The 25,487-nt window shown below is 39.8% G+C and overlaps 2 protein-coding genes and 1 long non-coding RNA gene across 3 annotated transcripts; 1 reads left to right on the forward strand and 2 right to left on the reverse strand.

The window, feature by feature from the left end:
* Nucleotides 1-1,314: 1,314 nt before the first annotated feature.
* Nucleotides 1,315-5,885, reverse strand: LOC111243993 (uncharacterized). Its single transcript, XM_022790490.2, has 7 exons — nucleotides 5,656-5,885; nucleotides 4,844-4,946; nucleotides 4,330-4,567; nucleotides 4,012-4,112; nucleotides 3,587-3,691; nucleotides 2,750-2,905; nucleotides 1,315-2,007 (listed from the first exon to the last, which is right to left on the reverse strand). Exons 1-7 carry the CDS (start codon nucleotides 5,736-5,738, stop codon nucleotides 1,780-1,782), a joined length of 1,014 nt encoding a protein of 337 aa, XP_022646225.1. The 5' UTR covers nucleotides 5,739-5,885; the 3' UTR covers nucleotides 1,315-1,779.
* Nucleotides 5,886-6,261: 376 nt separating this feature from the next.
* On the forward strand, nucleotides 6,262-6,865 carry RpS27 (ribosomal protein S27). Its single transcript, XM_022790501.2, has one exon. The coding sequence runs from the start codon at nucleotides 6,329-6,331 to the stop codon at nucleotides 6,581-6,583; it is 255 nt and encodes an 84-aa protein (XP_022646236.1). The 5' UTR covers nucleotides 6,262-6,328; the 3' UTR covers nucleotides 6,584-6,865.
* Nucleotides 6,866-14,058: 7,193 nt separating this feature from the next.
* Nucleotides 14,059-22,488, reverse strand: LOC147758341 (uncharacterized). The gene is made up of 2 exons (XR_015319735.1): nucleotides 20,186-22,488; nucleotides 14,059-16,234 (listed from the first exon to the last, which is right to left on the reverse strand). It is a non-coding gene; the product is annotated as an uncharacterized LOC147758341 (long non-coding RNA).
* Nucleotides 22,489-25,487: the final 2,999 nt, after the last annotated feature.

Raw genomic sequence — 25,487 nt, forward strand, 5'->3', positions numbered from 1 at the left:
CTAGTAAATTTAACGTTAAAGACGTCTTCGTTGGATTCATATGTAGCCGTGTTCAAGCAGCGGTTTTATTAATAGATATATAACAAATTTCTCATCAGCATAGTTGAGCGATATATAAATCAATCCACTTAACAAAATTTATTGATATTTCTATAGTAGAACACACCTTGTATAATATACGACATATAATGCATGATCAAAGGCATAAAAAAATAACGTTCACTTTCGATAACGCGTAAAACAAACAACCACTTTTTTCAAACATATTATTGGCACGAGTTCCCGCCAATGTCACTTGCTTATCGTTGTCTGTATTCCCAATATTGTAATCTGAAGATCAATACACGGTCCTTATTAACGATACGTAAATACTAGTGCATGAATTTATGCCTGTAGCGGTGTCCATGAGTGGAAATGTTTAGCCTAGCTTGTAGAGTTGAAACAAATTCTCATTACAAAAGTCGATAGGCAAGGTACATTAGTTTTTCTAATACTTACGCTAAAGCGAAATAGCAATGGGTTTGAGTATTTAGTACAAAACGAATAAAATACAGAAGTTCCGTTCAAGAACTTGTTGAACATTAAGCTGCCTTAAGATGTCATAAGACGAGATAGTACAGCTTGCATTCAAATAATAACATATACATATAACGTATCTTCGTTACAGATATAAATATCCATCTTTTCAAACCTTGAAGTAGTTTAAAAAATGCTCCAATAAATGTGAATAGATTATCACAAAGGTGCCAGACTTAAAAAATACATAGGTAGAGTACCTCGTCACCAAACTATCAGCTTAAAAATAATCGAATGACCCCTTTACATTGATAGATTCATTCAACCCACGGAATATAACCGACAGAAAATAACCGTCGAGTTTGATCAACTTCTGCCAATGGCTACAAACATCAAGCTCAAACTTCGTGCTAAAAATACAGAGTCGCCAACAGACCGCGTGCAATTAATAACATCGCCTTTGGCTCATATTATATTCTCAAAGCCAGCTGATAGATTTGCCAATTTATATTTGGCTTTCTTTTATCAATAATGTTTCGTCTATACTTTTTGAGATAAGATATGTAATCAGTTTCCTAACGACTTGCTAAATCAATTAAGGGTAACGTGAACTGATATAAATTCCAACTGCCCACGTATGCATTCACTACTGTTCGTGCCCCGTAATAATAACAACATAAAATACTATTTTAACATTATGTAACACTCAATATATATGCAACATTAATAGTTTTTATAAGTAATACCTAAATACAATATATACAATTCAAATCGGTAACTAGAAGTAAGGAAAATATGTTGTAAGTATATTCCTTCGAACATGTGATTTATTACGATTTACGGAATGTGTACGTATAAAAATAATAGCATTTATAATAAATTAATCACTTTTGTTACATAACATTATTATTAGCTCTGTAATTAAATTCAGTCTTCCCACTAGTGAATTGTGTATATACGTAGATCAAATTACAATTGGATTAGCCAAAATTATCTGGGTTATTATCTGAGTGTACCGGCTTACCCTCGAAATTTCATTGCTGAAACTTTTTGGTTTTGAACTGAAACTTTTTGATGCATTCACGATTACATACATTAGCGTCTTCATCGAGATGTTGCTTGTTAAAAAGTCATCTGATTCTGAAGCCATCACCTCCGCAATAACCTAAACTTCAATAACTACCACTAATTAATAAGATTAGAAGCTTTCCTTTGCGAATCACGTCTGCTATTCGTGCTCAAGATAACTGCAGATCCGTTCCGTTACTCAGACACGTTAACGGTGATAGTTTTGCCCTTCGGGTCGTCGAAACGGTCGTTGGTCTTCACATCTAATAGGAATAGAATGGCAACGAAGAGTATCGCCGAGTAGAAGAGCGAAATCAAGAAGCCCATCCAGAGTTGGGGCGTAAACCACGTCGAACAATCGAAGGAATCGCCGAACGTCTCCTTGCCCGCCTTTGGCCAGAGCTGTAGGCCGCTCAAGAAGTACTACAATAAATGACGTAAGAAAACAACAGAGTTACTAAAAGCCTCCCGATCCCCGGTGCCTGTATGACTTCGTATCACGGGTGACATACATGTTGCTAAAAAATTGTGGGGTTAGATGAAGCCGGAATTGTTTTTTGTACGTGTACCATATCACGGTGCCTTGCTTTTGAGCTCCCCCGTGAGGGAGGTCCGACTGAGAAATTGTGTGTTATAAGAGTTTTGTTCGTATTAAAACGTACGTAAGGCCGTTTTGATTGAGTCGTTGTATCCTAGTGGGAAAAGAACGTTGTCTATTTATTTCGCATTATAAAATGTGTTGAGGTTCTTGTAAATGTACACAGATTCACAGTGTTATACCCCAACAAAGTGTACTTTGAATTAAGCGTAGCTGGGCCCAACCCAGAAAAATCGAATTACATTTCGGCTCTTGTCAACGACAAAGCAATAAGAAGAAGCCACTGAACTAATGTGCACTACAAGGCTCAATCTAGTTTTTTACGACTACTTTATATTTCCGTTTAAATTTGTTAGTTTCCTTTCAAAGCCCAGCTTAAAAGAGCATCTAGAAATTTCTCGCTTCTCGACTACTGACAAGAATCGCAAATAGATTAAGTGGAGTTACTGCTTAGTTGTCATGCGATGCATGTAAGGTATGGGGATTGGATTGGAAGTCGTTCGTAACGTTTCAATATGTGGGTTGTTGATAATTCCAGAAAATAATTTGAAATGCAAGAACACTAACCACGTCTTTCTGCGTGTTCTTCGCCGTCGGGATGAGTTTAAGCTCGGCGCAAGAGAACGAGAACGAATACGGTGTCCAAGTGCTTTTGGCATCCACATCGAATTTGTACTGGTCACCATCTACGCTGAGCTGGTAGCCGCCAGAGTGTTCAACGACCTGGGCAGCATGAAATGCATGAAGAATAGCGATATGCATATTAAACGAGTACATATTCTTGTTTCAATGATTGTCCTGTATTAGACCAAAAATTAATAATCACTGGCTGCGAATTTGCTTAAAGATTATTAAAACAACACTCCCAACTTCTATCCATTATGTAAATTGTTATTACAGAAGAATTAATTATAACGAATTTGCATATTTGATATTAGCCTATTTAATAATCTTTTCATGTTATAGTTACCTCGGGATGTAACAAGAAATAAATTATTCGACATGCGATGTTAATACATGACTTCGTATATATATAATTACGTTATAAAGACCGAAAAACTTTAGGTATTTGGAAACACAGTCGGTGTCCAACAAAACAAATGACTAAATTTGACCAACGCTTTGGACTTAGTTACAAACCAAATAACCGTATCTTACTTTCGGTTAAATTCACAGCGAATAAATATTCATCTATACTATACGCAGTAGTCACTTGTGAAGCTAAAATGAACAAATGCTAATATATATACCTACTTAGTCGTGTCATATATTTAACCTGTCACGTCGAAAATAAAAGAGACAACAAATTACAGATAACATTAAAGCGATTAGATCTATGCGATCTATAGAAAAAAAAACTGCACAAATAAAGCTAGTAAATCGTTTAAAGAATTCGCAATTTACCTTGATAGTGGCAATAGCGGTATCATTGTTGTCTTGGACTTCAATTGTTAGCGATTTCTCTTCAGGACAATGAATTTCGCACTTACCAGTACCAGAGGCACCAACCTTAACATAAACGCAAAATAAAGTAGCAAAAAATCAATTATATATTTCCTTTTTGTGTCTAAACGTTTCAGCAACAAGCTTAAGATCATACCCTATCTTGCTTTTGCCATCAGATATCAGAACGTAGCAAATTCACTTATAGTAAAGCAGTTTTGTATAGGTGTGATAAAACTCCCAACCAGAATTTTGAATTTGGTGTCCTCTATGACGATTACAGAATACGATTATTGGCTTTTAAGTTGCACACCAGTTCACCCACAGAATGGCCGTTTACAATATTTGACCTGCACTCACATCAACTTCGTCATCACTGTCATTACCTTGACTGCCGCAACGTACGCTATACACTTCTCTGATGTACCACGCTTTTCGCAAGCAGCTTTGGACTTGTCATCAGCAGCACGACGACTTCGTTGCGAACCTGTTGACGGTAAAGTGAAAAAAAAACTACACAGTTACAGAAAACGTATAAAACAAGTTCAACGTGATCAGCCAATAAGAAGTATCAGAGCATAAAGAATCTGTTCAATGTTTTATTGCTTTTTGTAGGTTTTTGCTTGAATTTTATCCAGAATATGCATACCTATCACGTTTTGGGTGTAACCTTCTGTCTACTAAGTACTAGCACTGTAGCAAACCTGATCCCAATCCAATCAGAATTCCAGCGAACCCGGGGTTTGCCTCCATTGTATCCTTGATCAATTGATCCTGGTCAGCCAAATTGCCATTGTCTAGCTGGACAATCTTCACCGAGTCCGATTCGGTTAGTGAAGCCAACATACGATGAGCAGATTTGATGTTTTGTAGTGCAATCGCATCAACTGTCTGTAGATAATGGATGGGCTTGGACGGGTAGGCCACGTTTTCAATCGTAAACTATAAAAAAATAAAAAGGAAACAAAGAAACGCATCAAAGGGATTTTTTTCTTTATTTAGTCATACCTGTCGTGTTGTATATATCATTGGTTGCGTCTGAATTAGCGGCGTCAGCTGGCGCCTTCACCTCGACGGAACAAAGTTTTTTTATGAAAGTAATTAAAAATGTGTAGGTTTGCGCAAAAAGAAAACCAGCTGGCGAGGTGTTAAAAAAGTGTATTACTAAGAGAATATTATAATATAAATACCTAGTACATAAATGATAGATGTACTTACACTGTACTTATGGAAAACCACCACTTTTTTATCTTGGAACATCTTCTGAAAGTCCTCTAGCGACATCGTCTCTAGAGCAGATTGACCATCCGCTAGTGCGAACCTTTGAGTAAATCAAAAATCAGTTAGACATTTAATTTTATTAAATTTTGCTGCGCTTCATGCAGTCATAGAATAATGTGGATATAAGGTGGAATAGAGTACCCAGAGGGGATTAGTGTTAGAAGACCTGCTTATAGAGGTACCGACTTCATACAATTCACAATACCAGTCATTATAGATTTGTGGCTATCCTTTTTCGGAAACCACTTACAAACTTTGAACTGGACAAGTTTATGAAGCTTGTTCTTTAAAACACATTATTAACTGTACGACAGGTGTGCGATAACCCCACTCATTCATTATTTTTTTCCTGTTTAAACTTGTATACATAATAACGACTTAGAAGCACATTACGACGAAGGGTACTTTATTACGACATATATAAATGAATTAGAATACTAAATTAAATATTATCTTAATATAATTAAAAAATGTATCGTCCAATCCTGGTTATCACATAGACTCGGCTCAAATCACGTGAGTGGACCGCATCCCTTTTACGATTGTTTGAAGCCTTGAACAACCTCATAGCAGATTACGCTAGCTATTTACTAAGCTGTATTCTAGCTTCGAAATATATGTAGGAAAAGTAATCCGAGGTTACTTTTTCATGCTGCACCTTAAAATATTAAATAGAATAAATACAAATAAAGATACACATAAAAGGAACAACCAACTGCGAATGTTAAAAGCATACACTAGGTACTTACTGATCAGCTGGCCACATTATAGCCGGACTGTGACATTGGGTCATAGCCGCAAAACTTAGTACTAACCACGGGTTCCACATCATCCAGATTGTGCGGTCAAAGCTCACTTAACCTTTCAACTTACACACACAAAGGCAAAACAGGCCGATGGTAAAACTATAAACACAAGTAAAAGGAAGCCTCAACTCATACACATAACCACTACAACACAGTCCCGTGATATACCGATTCGTTTAAGCACCGTGCATACGAGAGAGAGAAAAAGGTAAGGAAAGCATGGCGCGCGAATTTCAAATTTCCTTCGCTTCTCCTATTGTAGATAAGCCTGCATGAATGGTTATGCTAATATGATTATATGAGCACACTAAGACCACCTTTTTTACATTTTTCTATTATACAGGTATCCATGATATCTATCCAGTTTATGAGATATCTGAACTTCATCTTTCCTATTCTCTCTAGCCGAAACGCTCTCCCAGTCTATTGTTATGTGCAACCAGCTCTGCATTACTGCTGGCCCGCGCTCTGTTCAACCAAGCAAGATCATTGCCCTCATTGCGCGAATGCGTCCATCCCAAAATCGAAAACGGAACAGTTAGCAGGCGATGTTTACAAAATTCTTTTCAACGTGTGGTAGTGGCGAACGGTCGTGCGCTACGAAAAATCACGCAAAATGCCGCTCGCAAAGGATCTTCTGAACCCCAGCCCGCTTGAGGAGAAGCGCAAATGCAAGCTTAAACGTCTTGTACAATCCCCAAACTCGTTCTTTATGGACGTCAAGTGCCCCGGCTGTTATCGAATCACCACCGTGTTCTCACACCCCCAGACCGTGGTGCTGTGTTCCGGCTGCTCGTCCATGCTTTGCCAGCCGACGGGAGGTAAAGCACATCTCATCGAGGGATGCTCGTTTAGACGAAAGCAGCATTAAGATGGCGATAATGGAGTTTTTATGAAGGAAAATGCGGTGACGATCTCGAAGGACGGACAGTGGTTGGCAGAAAGTCGACAAACCGCAGACGAAGACCTGAGAACGCATTAAAGACGACCTGAACGTGGTGCGGAGAGCGAGCATCGATCGCAGTTCGCCGCTGGGGACTACAACTGCATTAGGCCAATTACATCGGCGTAGAGCAACATGCAATATCTGTTGTTGCTGCTGCTTTGCGAATGGACGAGAAATAAATGGTTTTCGTCTTAATTTCGTGATAAATCCAAAGTGTTTTTCGTGTTTAGCTTACTTAAAGTCTAATTGGGGTGACAGGAAGATTGGAATTAGTGTTTCATGTGCAGTGTCAACAGCTGGAGATTTTTTTTTCCTACGCATTGTTCGTTCGCGAATTCGCAGTGGCAGTGTTTGTGCCTGAATCTCGGTGGCATGTGGAGAGAATGCGAGCCGAAAAATGCAAGAGGTTTAATGATATGATGACACACAATAAGCTGGTGTCATGCAGTGTGTGTTTTGCCTCTGAAATGGTATTTCTGTAGGTCTTTGGTCTATCGAACGTCTACCTGTAAAGCGTGTGCCACGTGCATGCTCTTATGGCGTTTGTTGCTTTTGCCGGGGCAAACCCGGACAACGGCTTCCGTTCTCCGGAGCCAGGTGAGGCGAAACAAAGCAGTCTTGCTGTTGACGCCGAAACATCGAAATCGGGAATACAGGCAGCCAAAATCGATGTAAATGTTTGCTGCCAATGAATTTAGCTGTAGAAATATGATTATAGTATTTGCTAATCTCAACTGGCATGACTGGCAATCAGGATTTTTCCAAGTTACTTACACTGTGGTATAGACTGAGTACAACGACTGCTTTATTTTTCCTATGCTTATCAAGTGGATACATACAAAAAAAAGAAAATAGTGAAAATTAAAAAAAATCGTGAGATAAATGAAATAACAGGCAAAATACAATCGAAGGTAGAGAAAAATGGCGCGAAAAAGCTATATGCAGGTGCTCATTTTGAGTGCTTGATTTTACTGTTTACTTCTGAATTAGCATGGTTTCTAGGCAAGCGATTACCTGCAATACACAGCGCAAGTCACGGAACTGGTTTAGGCGATGTTTATTTTCTTAAAAAGAGTTTTGTTGAGACGAATTATAGTAGGTAAAGTAGGATATGAGACAAATTCATTGTGACTCAATTATCTGTAGCAGGTTACCGGCAGCCTATTTGGTTAGTCAAGGATTTTATGTGAAGGATTGTTTCTGCATGTATACGATACGCAAAATTCCTCGTCAATTTTAAAGTTGGTTTATAGCCGCCATTTGAATCTGGACATTCTAACCCTTAACCAAGCAAAACATGGTCCAGCATACACGTTATTGGGTCAAAAAAAAACAGAATGCATACAAGTATTTGCAAAATAGACATCAATCTGCATGTTCACTTGGTATTAAACTTCTATATTTTATTTTACGAATAATACACTTTTGATAATTCGCTTTGTGTGACCAGATTTATGCAATTGGCGGGCTCCGTCGGCGGAAAAAAGCATTCTTACCGACTGGATATTTTGGTAAGCTCTCGGTATCTATTTCTACCATAACTTGGTAGCAGATCAGTGGCATATGACTGAACTGCTTCGTCTTTATTGAATATGTTCAACTCAGTTTGATCTGTCACTGTCTCTTAAAAAGTCAAGCAAATAAAGCCAACTTAGCATGTGAAGCTGTGATGGTCAGTTAGTTTTGTACGCTAAATCGTAGCAGTTCATAGTACATAGCATGAGTAAAAAGAACATTAGATTTAGAAGTACTCCTACTGCCTTGATGTCATATACAAGGTATCGCAAACTAAGCAGCACATAATTAATTTTTATGACGGCCATAAAATGCTGTGTTAGTTTAATAAAGAAACAGCAGGCCTACTCTTGGGAATTATATAATGTTTCGACCGCTAGAGTATAGCTGCATTTCGGGTACAATGCTTGCCACGTTGGCTATTTACATTATTATATTCATAAAATATAATACAGATATTATTATGTGTTCATGCATGCAATGATTGAGTACAACGCTCTTATGAAGCCTTATAAGTAGGTCAAGCTCGCGACGAACTTTAAAGCTCCCATCGTATAAACGATTATTTCAGGTTACACGACAGCACTAAAAACAGTGTTAGATGTATACAAGCGTTTTTAGTGACATACTGAATCTTATTCTTAGTTTTTTTTCCATATAGGATTGCCTGAAATGTGTTGTTCTTAAAGTTTTACGTTACACGTCCGATACTATTATTGGGCAAACGAGAAACAAAATACAAACGTTGCCTTTATTTACGTTTCTGTCAATATCTTTGTGGCCCAACCGATTTGCAGACGTTGCGAACATCAAGAAACGATATTTGAGAAGGCTGCGACTCGCACGACCAATACCTGTGACCTATTCCCATTTCGCATGTACCTGTAAGTTTTTTGTCTGTCACTGTTTTTAGATGGCCTGAACGTAGTGTCGTTCAAACGTACTATGCTTATGTACTTGTATCACCGTATTTTTTAGCGTTACTTTTTGAACTAAGCAGACTGCTTCGAAGAGTCCGCTTGATGAGCTGTTATGTGTGTATGTTGTTTTTCGTCGTTTCATCAATCAAAGCGCGTAGCATCATAGCGAAACCGACACAGACTATTATATCTCGTCCTAAATTACTAAGCTAATTTATTCATTTTTGTCCGCCAGTACTGAAACGCTTAAATATATTTATAGCTTAGTATTCTTAGCTTTCTTTTAACAGTAACTCGGCAAATGTAACTGGTGTTTACGCAATATCCGCATATTGTTCGCTCTATTGACATGCTTAAGATGTACTTTGTTATGACATTCTTCGCATTGTGAACTTTGAGAATGTGCGCATCGCATTTCGTTATAGAAGTCTTATGAAGGCAGCCGTTCTTCGTGCAGTCACTACTCTGCGAAGAATTCACACGGAAGGAAGTTTGTCGTAATACAGTCGTAACTGAATTATTAAAAGTTTAATTAACTTTTTGAACTGAAATATGATTGTTGCTCAAAAACAGGTTTCCCACATAGCTTTTCGGAATTTAGCTACTTCAAAATAGGCATAATTTTTAGGTTACGAGGTTCTGGTGTGGTGCATTTTAAGTTACCTTCCACTGCATAGCTTCAGGGTTTCCCTACGGACACATTCTTCTAACTATAGCCATACTTCGGCCCTAGATCCAATGTCGTCGCCACCACGGATTACGCAATTCGCTACTCTAGTCAAATGAGATAAATCAATTCGTTTTTTTTTTCTAGAAATAGCCTAGAAGGGGGACGTTGTTGTCTTGAATTATTAATTTACTTAAGCTGTTTCAACACACTTCATCTTCGTTTAATTCAGTGGGCGATGTTGGCATCGACAATTTTGCAGGTAAATAATTCTGTTCTAGCTGTAATTGATTTCACACATTATCATTTAGTAAACCATATGTTGCGTTCCCGACCCTTCGGACTTGAGACTTGTAAAGGCAACACATATCATTTCACTGTCATTCATATATATTTTTTTAACAGTCTTATGACTCGTGGCCCTAGAGACACTAATTAAATCTAATCGATATTTGAGAGCCTACGTTTACTTTCGAAAAAGTTTTGCTTCGTTGTGTTCGAGACTTGTAACATTTGATGCAAATTCTCCTCCTAAAGCTTTTGAGACTAAAGAACCCGCTGCAATTAATTTATACTGTGCATATTTAAAATCCTGTGTGCTTAATTAGTTCACAACCAGGAAATTATTCTTGGAGAAAAAAGAACAATGAAAAATAAGCTGTACTTTTCATTGTCATTCTAGAATTCGTACTAGCTAAAGATAAAAAAGCTTTAGTTCTTTCAAGGTTCTTCTTGTGCTTGCTAGGTATGATTTGTCTGCGGTTTTTAAACGGATATCAGTCCAGAAGAATTTTCGATAGTCTAATATATCAATGTTGTTTTGCGTAACCTTACTCAGGCACATGCAAGCTTACTGATATTTAGATGGTATTCGTAATACGATTTTGTCGGCGTCAAGCCAGTTCATAATCATTTAGCTGCTGCTTTCATGGCAGAGCAGGAAATCTGTGTTAACGACTTTTCTCAGTTTACTAGAATGTACTCACTTTTGGGTCACAAAGGCAACACTTCTAAAAATATTCCTATTATATTTATAATATTTCATTTCATATAAAAATATTATAAATATAATAGGTATTTTAAATTAAAATAATTTAATAACTTAAAATAATAATAATAATAATTCCACAAAGATTAGAAATAATGCATCTTCAGGTATTTTAGATGCTATGCCCCCTAGTCAGATACATGCACACCAAAAATACGGGATTTGCCACACCGTTCCCCATCTGATATCTATCCAAAATTCCTTTGGTTCGTCAAAATATAGAGTGTCATATAGTTTACGGTGAGAGCCATGCTCCGCCCACAACATGATGGCTAGAGCGGTTCGTGGTTTTTCTCGTTCAGACTGAAACTTCGCAGAATTAATACCCCGTACAGGGCAGTAAAGGTTGCCGCATTAGTAGAGGAGTGAAGCGTCGATTATATTACAAGTACACAGTGAATAATCAAGTAAATTAAAATGAGCAACGTTTAAAGTTCACCCGACCAGGTTGATGCCGCTATCACCTTGTATCTACAACTATAATGCTTTATTTCGAATAATCATTGCGGCGAACAATACAAAAGGTCACGCATGCAAAGGTCGAATATCTTCGAACGGGCAAAGTTATTCACATGGAGGCGTAGTTGTGGGGCGAGTGGAGTCCTCTCTAAAAACTTAGACGCCCTGGTTATCGGAGAGGCTCCATGGTAAGCACAAAATACGAGGAAGATTGTGCAGTTTACCTGCTGATAACGGTTGTGACAGGCCGAAATACTGTGTTAGAAGTTTTTAAAGGCTTTGTATCCGAACTTGGCAGGCCAGCTGAAATTAAATTTGTGCTTACCTTAACAAGCTGTTGTCTTAAATGTTGAGATGAAATCTACCTTTGTGAGCATCTTTCTTAACGCGTCCGCTTACAAAAGGTGTCATATGTTTCATACTGAGTATGAAGCACGGAATACTAGCGGCATAATAAACATTTTGTCGTCTGTTAGAAAACATTTTTTGCGAAAAAAAGACGTCTTTTTAGACAACAGAGGATAGTAATTTCAAAGATGTGACTAGATATTTGCTTCACTAATGAAGTGTTACCCTTTTTGAGACGAAAAACTTACGGTGCCACTAGGATCTACCGATCGCTTGTGCCGACCTTGAGAGTCTTATTGCGATATTAAATGGGGTTGGTTTAGGAACCGAGATATGCACATTATTGATTGGAAGCTCCGATTTGGTGCAATAAAATTCCAATTTTTGATGTCTGCACACCAGATTTCTCTCTAGAAAAATGCTTTGTAATATTTTGTACTTCACAGCTCGTTTAACTCTAATTAGGTATTTTTTTTTAAGGTTTTATAACTTTTTTTCATAGGTTCCTTGAAATCCTCGTATTTCTTGCCCGATGTTCGACTATTATTATTATGAAGTGTATTCATATTTGAACTACTACTGCAATCCAAACAATAGTCCTGGGTAAATTGAAAACGTTGTTTAAAAATTAGAAAAAGCTAATATATATGAGATATTTCATATTAGAAAGAGACTATATACATATACCGCTAACCTAACGGTCATCTGTCAAAAATTAGACAAAAATAAACTAATTAGATAAAGTTGAGTAAATTTACACAGATGGAGATAAACGGCGACTAAAGCAAATAAGTAAATTTAACATGTATAATGATTAAATGTCTGATATATTTTTCTGCAGCCAACTCCAACATAAAACGTTGTACAAAGATATTATATCGAAAGCGTTTGGAAATAACGTTACCGCAGATAATTTTCTGTAGGTGTGATAGAAGAACGGTAACCTAATTCTTTCTCTTTTCTGTGAAGATATATTTTGACAGTACTCCGTACGATACGTAATACAGACTATTTAAAAAGGGCTTTTACGAGAATGTCGAACATGGCTTAAAATCTCATCAGTAATTTTACCCAATATTTAAATGTTTCCTGTTTTTAAATTCAGGATACTCTATATAGACGAAAAGTTTCTTCTGTCGACCTTTGATTATAATTTGAGTTACCTATGATTATTACATTTTTTCTCCTTAATGTTCTTGGTAAAGTGGGAAAAAATCTCGAACAAATTTACAACGAAAGCATTTCAGAAGTTTACTAAGAAAAGCAAACATTTGAAAGGACCTGAAATCTATTTCAACATATAAAGTTACCCCAGAAACTATGGAAGCGAAATTTACGAGACTCGGTCAAAAAATGCAGCTTAAGTCTACGAGAAGTTGTATTACAAAAAAAATTAATTCATACATTTTTGATATTAAAAAACTTGTTTTCCCGGTTTCAGCCAAAGCAGACAAACTTTTGGCGATAAATGCAGCGGGGAGAAGAGAAAAAGTTGCATAGAAGGCCATTTTTCATAGGTTTGCGTAATCGTCTAAAAGCAATTTTTTCTGTAACCAATAATGAGGTTGTAAATTAGCACCGTAATTAGATAGTTTAAATGTGTGCTCTCCGTTCATCGTATTCTTAGGTTTCGTTATTTTGTACTTGATATTAGCACTCTTTAAATTATGATATTTTATGTTAATCAACTATGGTTTATTATTATATATATTAACTTGTCTTATAGATACGCTTTTTTCTATCATATTATATTTCACCATAACTTGTCAACTTGAGTTTTTAATGTACAATGAAGTATGTTTAAGAAACTCCTAATAGAGCGCACTCTTCTAATGCATATAAGTTAATAAAAGGTCAAGATCTGACAAGACGCCTTTTCTTCAGGTCTACTTTCTCGTCTGCTAAGGGTATAGTTTCGATGCTTTTGTTTATAAATTATGTAGAATGTACGTATACGAAGCTAATTTGACATATACAAAAACAGCATTGCCTTTCTGTACAATCCAGCTATGGCGTTACCTATTTGAAAACGCATTACAGGCCTGCTTGAACGACAATAGGCTAATATGCATCAACAAAAATACTGATAGGGTTTAATCTTTACACCGTACATATACATATATGTGGATTATTAGTTATCATTATCAGTTGTGGTCACAGTGGTTGAAGAGCAACATTTTTTCTATTGTCATCATCACAACAAACTCAACTTAAAAAACGGCAAGGCGAAGGTAATTTGAAGTTATAAGTAAAGCAATTCACTTGATTTGGTTCAAAAGCGAGGGTAGTACGAAAGGAAGCAACGTTCAAGGCTGCAAGAAGCCAAGCCGTGGCATCCTTTGAAAACAACGCAAAACCTTACTCACATTTCTCTCGCCGTATTATTTACTGCACTGTATCATTTTTGAATTATTGCATTACTTTAAAAGAAGAGCTACCGCACTGACTATATATGCCATGGACTGTCACGTGATATTGTATTCTATGGCGATATTTTTATTATTCTTCGATTATATAATAAAGATAACTGGTCAGTAGTTATATATAATTTATAGTCTCCACTGCGCCCGACTTGACCGGCCACAGAATGATATTTGCCATCGGTGCATTGAAATATACAACCACATGATATATTTGCAGTACTCAGTAGGTTTCAGTCTCTACTCGGTATAGTACAACGCGAGTGAGTTGCTTGGTATCGCTACTACTAGTTTATACGTCTGCCTAAAGCAAGTCTTCATGGCGGCATCAGACGCAAAACTTGAAACATTTGGGTCAAGTCAGTGCCTTCAAAATTGATATTGTACTAAGGTTATCGGGTAAGAAATAATAGATAACTCTTTATTAGTTCTTGAAATAATTCCTCATTCAAGTTGTTCATAGAGTGGAAATTCTTCTGCTTGATAATACTACTGCGAGTAATCTAGAGATTATCGTCTGGGCAAAAAAGCCTCCTGCTTAAGCGCTTAAAGGGTAGGCTCTTCTGCTTTTAATGATTTCCGAAATATATGGATTGGGATTGTCGCGGAAAAGGTGACTTTTTGTACTCTGTTGTTTATGTTGGATAGCTTCGTTCACTCGATATAACTCGAATAAGCCATATATAGAGATCCTTGTTGATCGGTACTGGGTGAGACATAGAAAGAGAATGAGAAGTTGAGCTTATGTGGTCTTCGTTTTTCTTTGTTGCTGCTAATTTTCTAGTACATCGTATAACATAAAATGTTTGACGGTAGTCAAGAGGCTGCAGTCAGTTTTTAGCAGCTGAATCATGGGTTGCATGCCAGCCTTTTTCCTTCAAAGGCGGTCGTTGTTGACTTTAGGTAATTGAGCGGGACGAGATATATCCTCCAACTCCAAGATGCCAATATCGAACTTCGCAAACCACCTTTGAGCAGTCTTTTAAACATGGAATGCACATCACACTTAAGTCTTGTCATTTCATATTTGTTAAATCGGAAAATTATCACCGTGCACAAATTCAGATGTACATAAATGTTTAAGAAGCCATCATATAAATGTGTTCTATATCTATTCTGTTAATAGAGGAGGTTAATGTATGTTAGTACTCATTCTGTGTAATAACGTAGCACTACCGCACAACTCCCGACCAGAGTCTAAACCCGCTAGAAACTTGAACTACGTGCGTGGTATATTGCAAAGTTTTCCTGCCCTTTAACAAACCTAGTAAATATAGATTTTATGACACTTTATTGTAAATCGATTAGAAGGACCGGAATAATAAAGGATAGTCCGATAGTGGCTTACTATGACCTATAAATGATTCGAAGTTCTGTACTCCAAATGACCCGTAATTCAGAACGATTTCTTCTATATTGTTTTTGGGTAATCTGTTTATATTCTTTCGATCCATTTCACACGGTTTGTGTAGGTATACAATATGTATTTATTTAAAAACCAACAAAATGGTGACATTTAACTTTTAGTATCTACAATAAAATCTATGAGAATCAAGTTCAACTTAGTCAAGTTCATTGTGTATTATTGCAAAGCTAGCCTATGAATCCGAAAGAATCCTGACCCCCTTTTTCATTCATTCGTGAGTTATTCCTCAATAAAGAAGACACAAACCAGAAATGACAAAAGAACAGGTTCACCTTAGCTTCACTTCCACTTGCACTCTCTTCTTCGCTCAGTCTTCCCGAGAAAAATCTAAAATGAATAAGTGAAATTACGTGTGCTGCAATGAGGAGCAACGTCACGTTTCTATGACCAGCGAACCTAATTCATCAGCAATAACTCCGAAGGCGAAAAGGAAAAAAGCCATCGAAAAAAAGTAACCCAAGAGAAATGCCGCTGTGTTCTGTTATTCCCGCCTGCGTAAGCCAAGACGCAAGCAAGGAAATGAGTTCGACGAGCGACGTCGATGCCGGCCGATATCAAGCTAGGTAACTGCCACTGCTTCTTTTCTGTTGGTTGATACCGTTAGATTAATGTGTCGCCAATCAGCGGTTGCCGATCGCTGATCAGCAACGCGCTGCACCACCAATCTGATCTGACGTGGTCGTGATGTCACACCGCTGCAACTGAAACCTCCAGCAACGCCAAGCAGCAAGTAACGGGACTGTCGAAGGGTCCAGAAAGAAGTACGGACTGGGCTGAAAATCGACGAGCAGCCAAACAGAAAAAAAATCATAGGAATTTCGCAGAAACTAACAAAAAGTCGACATAAAGAAGAACGAAGTGTAAGGCAGAGTTGTAACACAAATAGAGAGGAAGAGACCAAGGAAGCATAAGTTCAACACGGAAAGAGCCAGTGTAAGATGTACATAGAAGCATGCTGCAGATGGTTCAGAGTGAAACAGCAAAGCGTATAGGGAAAACAACTTTGACATAGATTTTTTAGGATGGCTGCTGGCGCGATGGGGAAGGGAGAAAATGGACAGGGGTTGATGACCTAACGTGGCAACCGTGTCTTGGCGCGGCTGAATGGGACACAGTGGCTTCGGCATAAACCTCTACGGCAGTAAGTTTTGTATGTGTGTGTATGTCTTAATGTAAATAGTATTTCTCAGTGTTGATTAACAAACTCCTATATTTTGGTGAATGATTGTTGTTTCAATTTTTGTGATAACCAAATATCAGTCACGTTCACTGGCGATTAGTCTGTTGAACGAAATGTATGAACGAAAATAAACAATGTTGTAACGTTACATATAATACTTAATAATTAATAAATAGAAATCTTTGTTTATTAAGCCAAAACAGACAGGTTTTAGATGTGTTTATAAACATATATTAAAAAAAAAAAAATGTAATAATGTTGGGCACGTTTAATTCCATGGAATACATCTAGGTTTTCATACGGGACGTCCATGCACTCTTGGTATTTTCGGTTGTAGACAATTTTAATTTATAACTTACTGCATATATATTTTCTCCATTGGGATTTACACTATGTGAATCATACATCCTTTACACAGGGATGTGTTCGCATTATGAAACTATTCAACTCAATTAAGCTTCAACAAGGCTATCAAGGGAATTAAGCAATATGTTACCTTGGAAACTGTTTCATACATATTATGCCACTAACACTATCATTACACCAAGTGACGAAGTGCTAGAGGGCAGCGTGGTCTGGGAGGCTAGTGCGCATCTCTTTGCCTTGTTATGGTAACCATTAATCGACAAACACGCTGCCACGCTTATCCAAATCTCAGCCTCAAATTTTGTCAAAAATTACAAATATTACAATTAAGGTTAGTAGCTGCTGGTATGGTTGTCATGCCATTTCATGGGTCTGGCAGAAAAATCCCAGACAAGTCTAGCAAGACGCATCCCGGTAAGGTATTTAACAAGTGGTGATTCTAAAATCTTCTTCACCTAAAAAAGTAAAGATGACAAATAAAAACGGAAAACACGAGGGACAGATCTCATGCAACCCCGCCAAATTTTAATCAAGTGTCGGATACGACCTATCGTTCGCTGTTACCTTTTATTTATCTTACTAATGTAGGAATGCAGTAAAATGATTTATGTAGGTTCGAAAGCGGACCTTTGCGAGCGTAACGTATTTGTCTATTAAGCTCGGGGACACTGAGGAATCTAAGTGTCGAAGGTGGGCATAGACACACTTTGTTTTGCACTGGAAAAGGCCAACTGTTTGAAGCAATTAATGAGCACTAGAGCAGCACCAGACATGATAATTTATTTTGTTGCGCGAACGGCAGCTTTTGATATAACGAAAACCTGATAGTTACGCACCCTGGCTAACCATAGTAGATCATCCACGTTTAAAAATCGAAGACAGTCACCAGTTGTTTCTTATTTTAGTTCTACAAGGTATCTCAAGATTGTTATAGATACAATCCAGGCAAAGATTTTCCAAGGGTCTAGGTAACCAACCCGTCTTACCAAACAAAAACAAAAAACGTTTTGCAAAGCAGGTTCGTTAAAAAGTTCAAACCCACCACAGCTACGCTCACTTTAAAATCAAGCCTAAACTGTGGCCATCGGTAGTTCAAATTTACCGTTGGCAAACGATTTTTATTGCGAATGGTTCGTATTGCACGTGGCTACCATGCCATTTAACAAACGTGTTAAAAAAATCCTAGATAATGAGTCTGACAAGACCTAGCACGTCGAGGACGTTCGTCCTCTAGACCTTTTAGGGGAGCAAGTTCTTGATGTCATATCGAAGAGGTGACAACGAGGATTTACTCACACAATGGAAACAACCAAAGCCTTTACCAGACAAGGAAAACCTTGACCTACAAGGTTAGTGACAAGTCACATATTTAGAAAAAAAGTCTATTACCCGTTTATTTTATTACGTGCTTTCCTCTTTTTAACCTCTGTGCTAATTGCCACAGATACCATAACCAATATTTCTGTACTTCATCGTTCCATCAAGCGCCACCTTTACCTAGCTAGTTTTATATCGACTTCGTGACATTTTTCATCTCCTCAGAAATAAATTCCGAACAGAATTCTATGTTTTTTGCTAGTGGCTACACTGAACAAAGCTCATCAGAATCTCGTTTACACAAAGTCTCCGACTATTGTACCACAACTACAGCCCGAATACAAATCTGACGTGAACGTCTATGGTTGTATCTAAACGGCCTGGCGGACCATATCAGGCTTCATAAGTACTATTATGGCCTTTCGTGCTGCTGGTCGAAGAAGAAAAAGGCCTCTGTACCGACCCCAGCGGCGCTTGATCGAGTATCGAAACTTGTTGGATCTTCCCATCACTTTTTGTATCGATATCCAACTGCACCCGTACTGAGTCCTTATGTTATGACGTCGCTTTGCGTCTTTCAGCAACCGAACTTCAGGGCCAGAAGCAAAGGTCTGTCCCTTCGATTCCGTTTGCGACTTGTTTGTTCGACTACTTGTTACGAGACGCTTCTGCTGTCGCTGCTACTGCACTGGGGTTGTGCTGTTCTGGGGCCGATGACAAGACATTGTCCGTTAGCGCCTTCGGCAGTGACCCAATTACAGCAGCTTTAAACCAAACGTTAGCTGGCTGGTTGCTAGAAGCTGCTCGCTGTCAGGGCCATTGGGTAACATAATGATGATACCACTAGTAGTAATAACAATGGTGGAAGTAGCGGCGGCACAAGGGGCAACAATATGTTCTTTAGTACGCGTATATCTATATGGGTAAATGTATGCGTGTGAGAGTGAGCATCCATAGCGTCTAACGAGCGTTGGATGGTAGCGTCCGGTATGAGTCTGGGTTTCGACTATGCGCTGCGCTATCGTCGGCGTTATTGTTGATGTTTTTTGAGTTTAGCGACCTTTGGTCTGATAACTGTTTGTCAATGGGTTGCATTAGGGTATCTGTTCTGGATAGATTATAATAAACAGATAACATAAAACAACACCCGCTTGTAGGCCTGTTGTGAGCAGTTGCTTTATTCAGGTACCGTCTTGATGAGTGGCACAATTAATTTTAAAACTAATTAAAATTAATACATTGGAAAACAAGGATAAGAGACTGATAAAGAAAAAAATATGGTGTATAGTTTTTTCTTTTTTTTTTTTTATAATGCATTATTAACATATGAATGTGATTGAACAACAAGCCATGAATGAAAACACCTATTAATCAAGAAGTGATTTAACTTTTTGTTTAAAAAATAGAAACTCCTTATCTTAGATCGATAATTTTGATTCTGAGTGACACGTGTGCATTCGAATGGCTAGCATTTGATCATGTAGTCCTGATAACCAGAGAGCCGCTATAAAAAAGATAGTAGTGTTCTGCTCATCATATCCACACATATTTAGCGAAGCTTTTTTTTCGCAGAGCTACATTTTCAAACGCCTGACAACACAGAACACCTGACAGAAGATTGTGAGTCTTGATCGGGCGTGGATGGACGTTAGCTGCCAGTAGTTGTTCGATTAGTACACTTATAGTATATTTTAACCAGTACTAGAGTCCGAATTAGATTTTGTTGGGCCGGCTGATTTCAACTTAAGGTATTAAAAGTTCTCTAGTAATCCACAAAAACCCCTATGATATTTCTAGCTTACATCTGAAATAATAAGACATCTAATGGTAGTTCGTGTACTGTATTTAGCGGACTAATTACCCGGTCTCACATCGTTGACGTCGCACTGTTCCGTACCGTAGTATGCGAAATCACTAGGAACTGAATTTTTCTTCTACAACCGTTTTCTTACTATTACTTACTCCTTACTACATAGACTCTACCTGGATTCGCATACGCTTAACACTCAGATGATGGATGAAGGCGGGTTGAACGATTTTTATCCTAGATTTCTTTCAGCTTCTCGCCAGCGCCAACGGTTAGGCAGCCGGTACGTTTACACTTTAGATCCAGATCGAGATAACTGCCCGTGTCAACAACTACCCAATCAACAGTTGATTTTCCCGTCGTAACGTTAATCGATCCATTCCTTTGACTGTATGAGCATCCACAGTAGCGACTCAGCTGCAGTAACTGTCGCCGCCGCAAAAACATTTCTCGTTTTCCCCCCAAGCACAACTATTCTCGTAAGTAGTCCATTGGGTTCTGTTCTGAGCTGTCACATTCGCAATGAACATTGACTGGAGCTCTGATTTGTTCGCTGGTGCAATCTTGTCTGTTCTATGCTGTCCATCTCTATCTATGCCATCTCATCGGTGTCCCCGGGCCGATCAACCAATCGATTACTACCCCAGCCCAGTTTGTCCTGTTGTTGTTGATGAATGCAACAGATCCCCGAATCTCGGAGTTAGTCGGATCGGTTGCTAAGATGTTTGCTAGCTTGCTTGATTGCCCGGTTTGCTATTGATTCAGCCTCGTATTTGATTCATTGAGACAACAGTGAATCTGCTGTACAATGAACCCACCTGATCTGGGTTCATTCGCCTGCCGTTACAGTCATTGGCGCCAGTAAAATTAGCGGCACTACATGCGACGATGATGACTACGACCAAGTCGTAGTCATCGCAAGTCGCTCTCTGGCAAACGCGAGATCATCCGTGACGGCTCCATTTGCCGTTTGCGTCCATAAACGAGACACTGGTTGTATTTGTGCGTGAATTAGCATGCGGTGCCGATAGCGGATCAGCTGACACGACGCTGGCCGAAAGAGGCTGCGGGCGCATTTGTGGCTACAACCAATGCAACAACAACAACAACAGCTACTCCTCTACGCCACTGCATTAGGGGAAAACAAACCGAGTTAGATGCATCGGCGGCCGCCGCTGCTGCTGCCGCCTCATCAGCAGGTAAAACGCCTTGGGCGACAGAATAGTTCCAGATGCTGCTGCTGATACTATGGCCATCAAACTGCAACAGTCAAATGCTATTTCGACTGGGTTTAGACTATGAATCGCCCAGACTGTTTATGGTGTGATGTGTGTGATACGCACTGTACTGGATGAGGGTGCCACAAAACAAAAAAAGGTAAACGAAGTGAAAAGGCCAACGTAGACACGGCTTTTCCCTCGATACAAGTAAAGAGAAACATACACGCGCGTGAGACAGACAAATAGATATAGGAGGGAAAGCCTACGATAAATTCAAGAGCAGGATGTTTTTCTACTAGCAGCATTAATAATGGCGCGCATGTGAACACCCATGCATGATGATATATTGATTAGGGCACACGGTTTGTACATCGAAAGACTGTAATCAGGATGACTGGATAATATAGTGCCGTACAGATGAGGAAAACTATAATGGCCCTTCGGCTACATGTTATGCGTATCGGCATGCCTGTGAATGAATACTCGCACATTAGATACGTATTATAGTAAAGATGCGAGTATTTATTAATTTCTAGGTGAATATGGTCCAGTTCAATGCATGATAGGGGGCTCTCTAACGACAGATAAATTGCAGTGCGTATGAATATGTGGTCATTGATTAATTATCTGTGGCCTGCTGAAGTCCTGAAGAAATTGGGCGGCAAACACGTCATTTGAGTCTTGCTACGTATGCCTGTATTCACTTGCAATGCGGAAATTGCCATTTCATCTTTACTAAATTACATTCAACGAGAAATTAGTTTTGTATATATGTTGGACGAGTTCATCTGGCAGCATCTATATAATATACTCCGCAGGATAAAACTCCGCTAGCTCAGCTGGCGAAATGCCTCGTTATGCCGTAATGAGACATATCCAAAAGTATACATATATATATATATATATAGAGAGTACATATCTATATACAATGCAAGAGTTGTGGTTTCGTTGCAAGAGTTGTGGCAATTTTAGGTTTCTATATTTTGCTCATACAGAGCTTAGAAGTACAGGCTATATAGAAGCCTAAAATATTTGGCTCCTTTACTAAGGGGGGCATAGCTTGCCCACCTACTTGTATTAACCATCCGCTTCTGAACTACCAGTGCTAATTAATATCACGTAAGTATATCATTCCTTTAGTTCAATTTGTCCTGTACCTCCTTTGATTGCCTCAGTTTCTGTCAGACCGCTAGGATTTTATAAGCAATACGGCAGGGTGGCAGGAATCGTTTTCCCGTGCTTCAGAGATCAGAACGTGATATCTGTTAGCGGGGACCTTCGTCGTCTTTAGTTTATTCCTGCGCAATTCCACTACCACGCAGTATCAGTCGTTAATGACGTAATTATTGTGACATCATGTTACAGCAAAATCTTCGCTGAAGACTGTCTGCTACCGAAAGCTCTTGCTAACCGCTACAAGCAGCGGAAGCAAAATTTTGCTAGGGGAACCTAATGGAGTTGTCAGTTCGGAGAGAGTGTTTAACTGAATAGGTCTTGGCACCTGTATTGGCGAGTCACATTATCGATGGCCAACTACGCTAAGCTCACACTAAGTAATCACCCAGATGATGATGCTTGATGAACCTAACTGAAGCTAACGCTGTGCGCTTAGGAGCTCTGGAGCACCTCCAAAGAGGCATCATCTACGGTGAGAGAGTATCGACGGAACAAGACAATGCGCCATCTCCAGCGCTACGCAAGGTCAACGTAACAGGATCGTTTTTCAATTCAGGCCACTATAGCTGGTACACCATCATTTTGAGAGCGGGTTGGTATGGTCATCGGCGACTCATCGAACACTGCTGCCCCCTGGCGGCAGAGCTCTATCGCACCTCCAGCAATACCAACATAAAGTGTAACGTCGATCCCCAGCCGTTTAACAATCCGATCCAACTCGAACGCTGCATCGGACGTTTAACGCTGAGTCCTGACACCTGAACGCGAAACGTGGAACCTTGAACAGCCAAGCGTTAAAGCGCACACACATCACAAAAAGACACCACGTGACCTCCCTGGCCTTTCCTCCTTGCTTTGTAAACCTTTTGTAAAGGATTCTTGGCGCTAGCTGGCGATTATTACAGCACACGCAAAGGTACTTGTCCATGCAATACGAGAAGTCGCTGGGAAGAAACTGTTTCGCTTGCTGTTGCTGATATGCATATTATAAAACAGTAGATGCTGCGTAGCATTTAAACTTCTTCTGTTATAGAGGAGAACATATGCTAGCTACTGGTTCAGATGACGCTGGAATTCCATTTCTGTGTGTATCCCATAGAGTTGAGATGTCTAGCTATATACAGCATTGACTAATGCTTTAGCAATGTCAGCTTGATTCAATAGGCCACCATCAAAAACAGCGGCCGCTCACTACCAGGGAACCATAGTCATAGAAGGGTGTGAGAGGAGTCTGTCGAGTGAGCCCCGTATGCGTCTAAGCCTCTATGCATCTCCCGTAGCCGACTCCGGAGCTTTTGCTGGTTCTCATTCCAACGCTGATATTCTCCACCCCGGCCGCAATTTCGGCCGCTCCAAAATCGGCGCCGTCGCTATTTCTCCCGCTTACCCTCGCTGTCTGTTCGCAATAGCATCGACCCAAAGCTAGACGAGCTCAGCCAGCGGCGTCGCCGGCACAGCAGTGGACGCAAGCCGCCGTAACAAACCAGCAAACTGTTGACTGGTTGCGTGTCGTCGGTCGAACCGACAACAGCGGCCGAAGCTGTGTCGGCAGCGGCCGTCGAAGCTAAAGTACTCTAGTCGTCCACCCGATCGACGTGCTTCTTGCTTGCGTAGTGTGAATCCCGCAGTCTGAATCTTCTCTGTCTTTGGCTCTGTTTCCTTCTCGCTACCCCCTCTCCCTCGTTCTCTCTCGCCATTAGCATTGTTCGGGCCCCGTCGCTCCTGGTTGTAAGAAAATGAGGGTAGATGGATGTGTGTGCACGTATGTGTTTGAGGTTGGTCTCGTTACCGGCCGTAGCGGGCCTGACGGGTCCGGCTGCGTCAAGTACTGATCCCTGCTGCTCCTTCCGTTTTCCCTTCGTTTGCTGTCGCTAGAGCTCCTGTCGGTGCTCCGGCTGCTACTCCCGCTGCTGAAGTTCCGTCTGCTCTTCTGCTCCGGCTTCTACAGCTTGATTCTATCCGACGACGTGCACTGCCCGTTGCTGAGTGTCGAACAACCGTATAAGCCGGGTCTGGAGCGTCTGGTGCTCGCTCCCCCTAGCCTATCTGCCTACGCCGACGGCTGCTCTGGAGTCGTCGCTGGAGTCGATGCTTGTGTTAGCCACTATTCCCGTTGATGGTGGCCGCGGTCGAATTCGTCCGTCGGACAGCCGCCGCTGCTACGACTGCCGTCGCTGCAGCCGCTGCAGACGCGCTACCGCCGTTTTTCCGTCGACGACGTCTCTCGGTCGATAGCCCCGTTGCTGTGTTCTTGGATTCGACGTTCGTTGCTCGTTTCCACCAGTTGCCGTGTCAGTGCGTCCCGGTCGTGGTGAACGGAGGCCACGCAGAAGCGCTGCCTGCCGTCGTGCGTAGCTGAACGTCCTGTGTAGTAGATCCTGTGCGGTCGTTCAATCTCAGTTCAGTTCAGTTTAGTTTGGTAATATTATGTGGTGGTGATCCGAGTGAATGCAATTGTACGTCGTTGCTCCGTAAATAATCGTGTGCAATAGTAGTAATAGTTATCATAAAAGTAGCAATAGCAGTTTATTGGTTGCACAGTTCTACATCGGTGATTAAGTTCAACAGCTGAGCACAGTATTGATTTGATTATCTATCAATCCAATATACTCCGTCGTCTGTTGTTTTGGACCCTGTTACTTTCTACTTTTTTCCGGTTCTATTATCTACGGTAGAAATATAATAAGCATACGCTCCCGATTCCCGATTAGATCCGAATTCGAAGCGACCACTTTCTAGCGGAAGCAAATCTCGGTCGTTTGACATTGGCAGAACATTTTCAACGCGGAAAAGGCGTCAATCCTCACCCGAATCCAAAAGAAAAAAAAATACGAGTCGAAATAGCCTTCGAAGGCCTGAACTTGCTTTGCCTGTCTTAGTCGGCAAGCGAATCACGAACAAGCTGTAAGGATACATATTATTCAGTTGTAGATTGACGCATTTTTACGTCTATCCGCTAA

The sequence above is a fragment of the Varroa destructor genome, unplaced genomic scaffold (assembly GCF_002443255.2).
Source record: "Varroa destructor unplaced genomic scaffold, Vdes_3.0 BEIS01000001.1, whole genome shotgun sequence".
In the NCBI taxonomy this organism is placed as follows: Eukaryota; Metazoa; Arthropoda; class Arachnida; order Mesostigmata; family Varroidae; genus Varroa; species Varroa destructor.

What these genes read in the sequence shown, in the direction of transcription:
- LOC111243993 (XM_022790490.2), bottom strand. Translation starts at nt 5,738, where the DNA reads ATGATGTGGAACCCGTGGTTAGTACTAAGTTTTGCGGCTATGACCCAA. An exon ending in ATAATGTGGCCAGCTGATCA is followed by an intron (nt 4,947 to 5,655) that starts GTAAGTACCTAG and finishes ATTTACTCAAAG; the next exon opens with GTTCGCACTAGCGGATGGTC. An exon ending in AGAACACGCAGAAAGACGTG is followed by an intron (nt 2,008 to 2,749) that starts GTTAGTGTTCTT and finishes CATTTATTGTAG; the next exon opens with TACTTCTTGAGCGGCCTACA.
- RpS27 (XM_022790501.2), top strand. Translation starts at nt 6,329, where the DNA reads ATGCCGCTCGCAAAGGATCTTCTGAACCCCAGCCCGCTTGAGGAGAAG.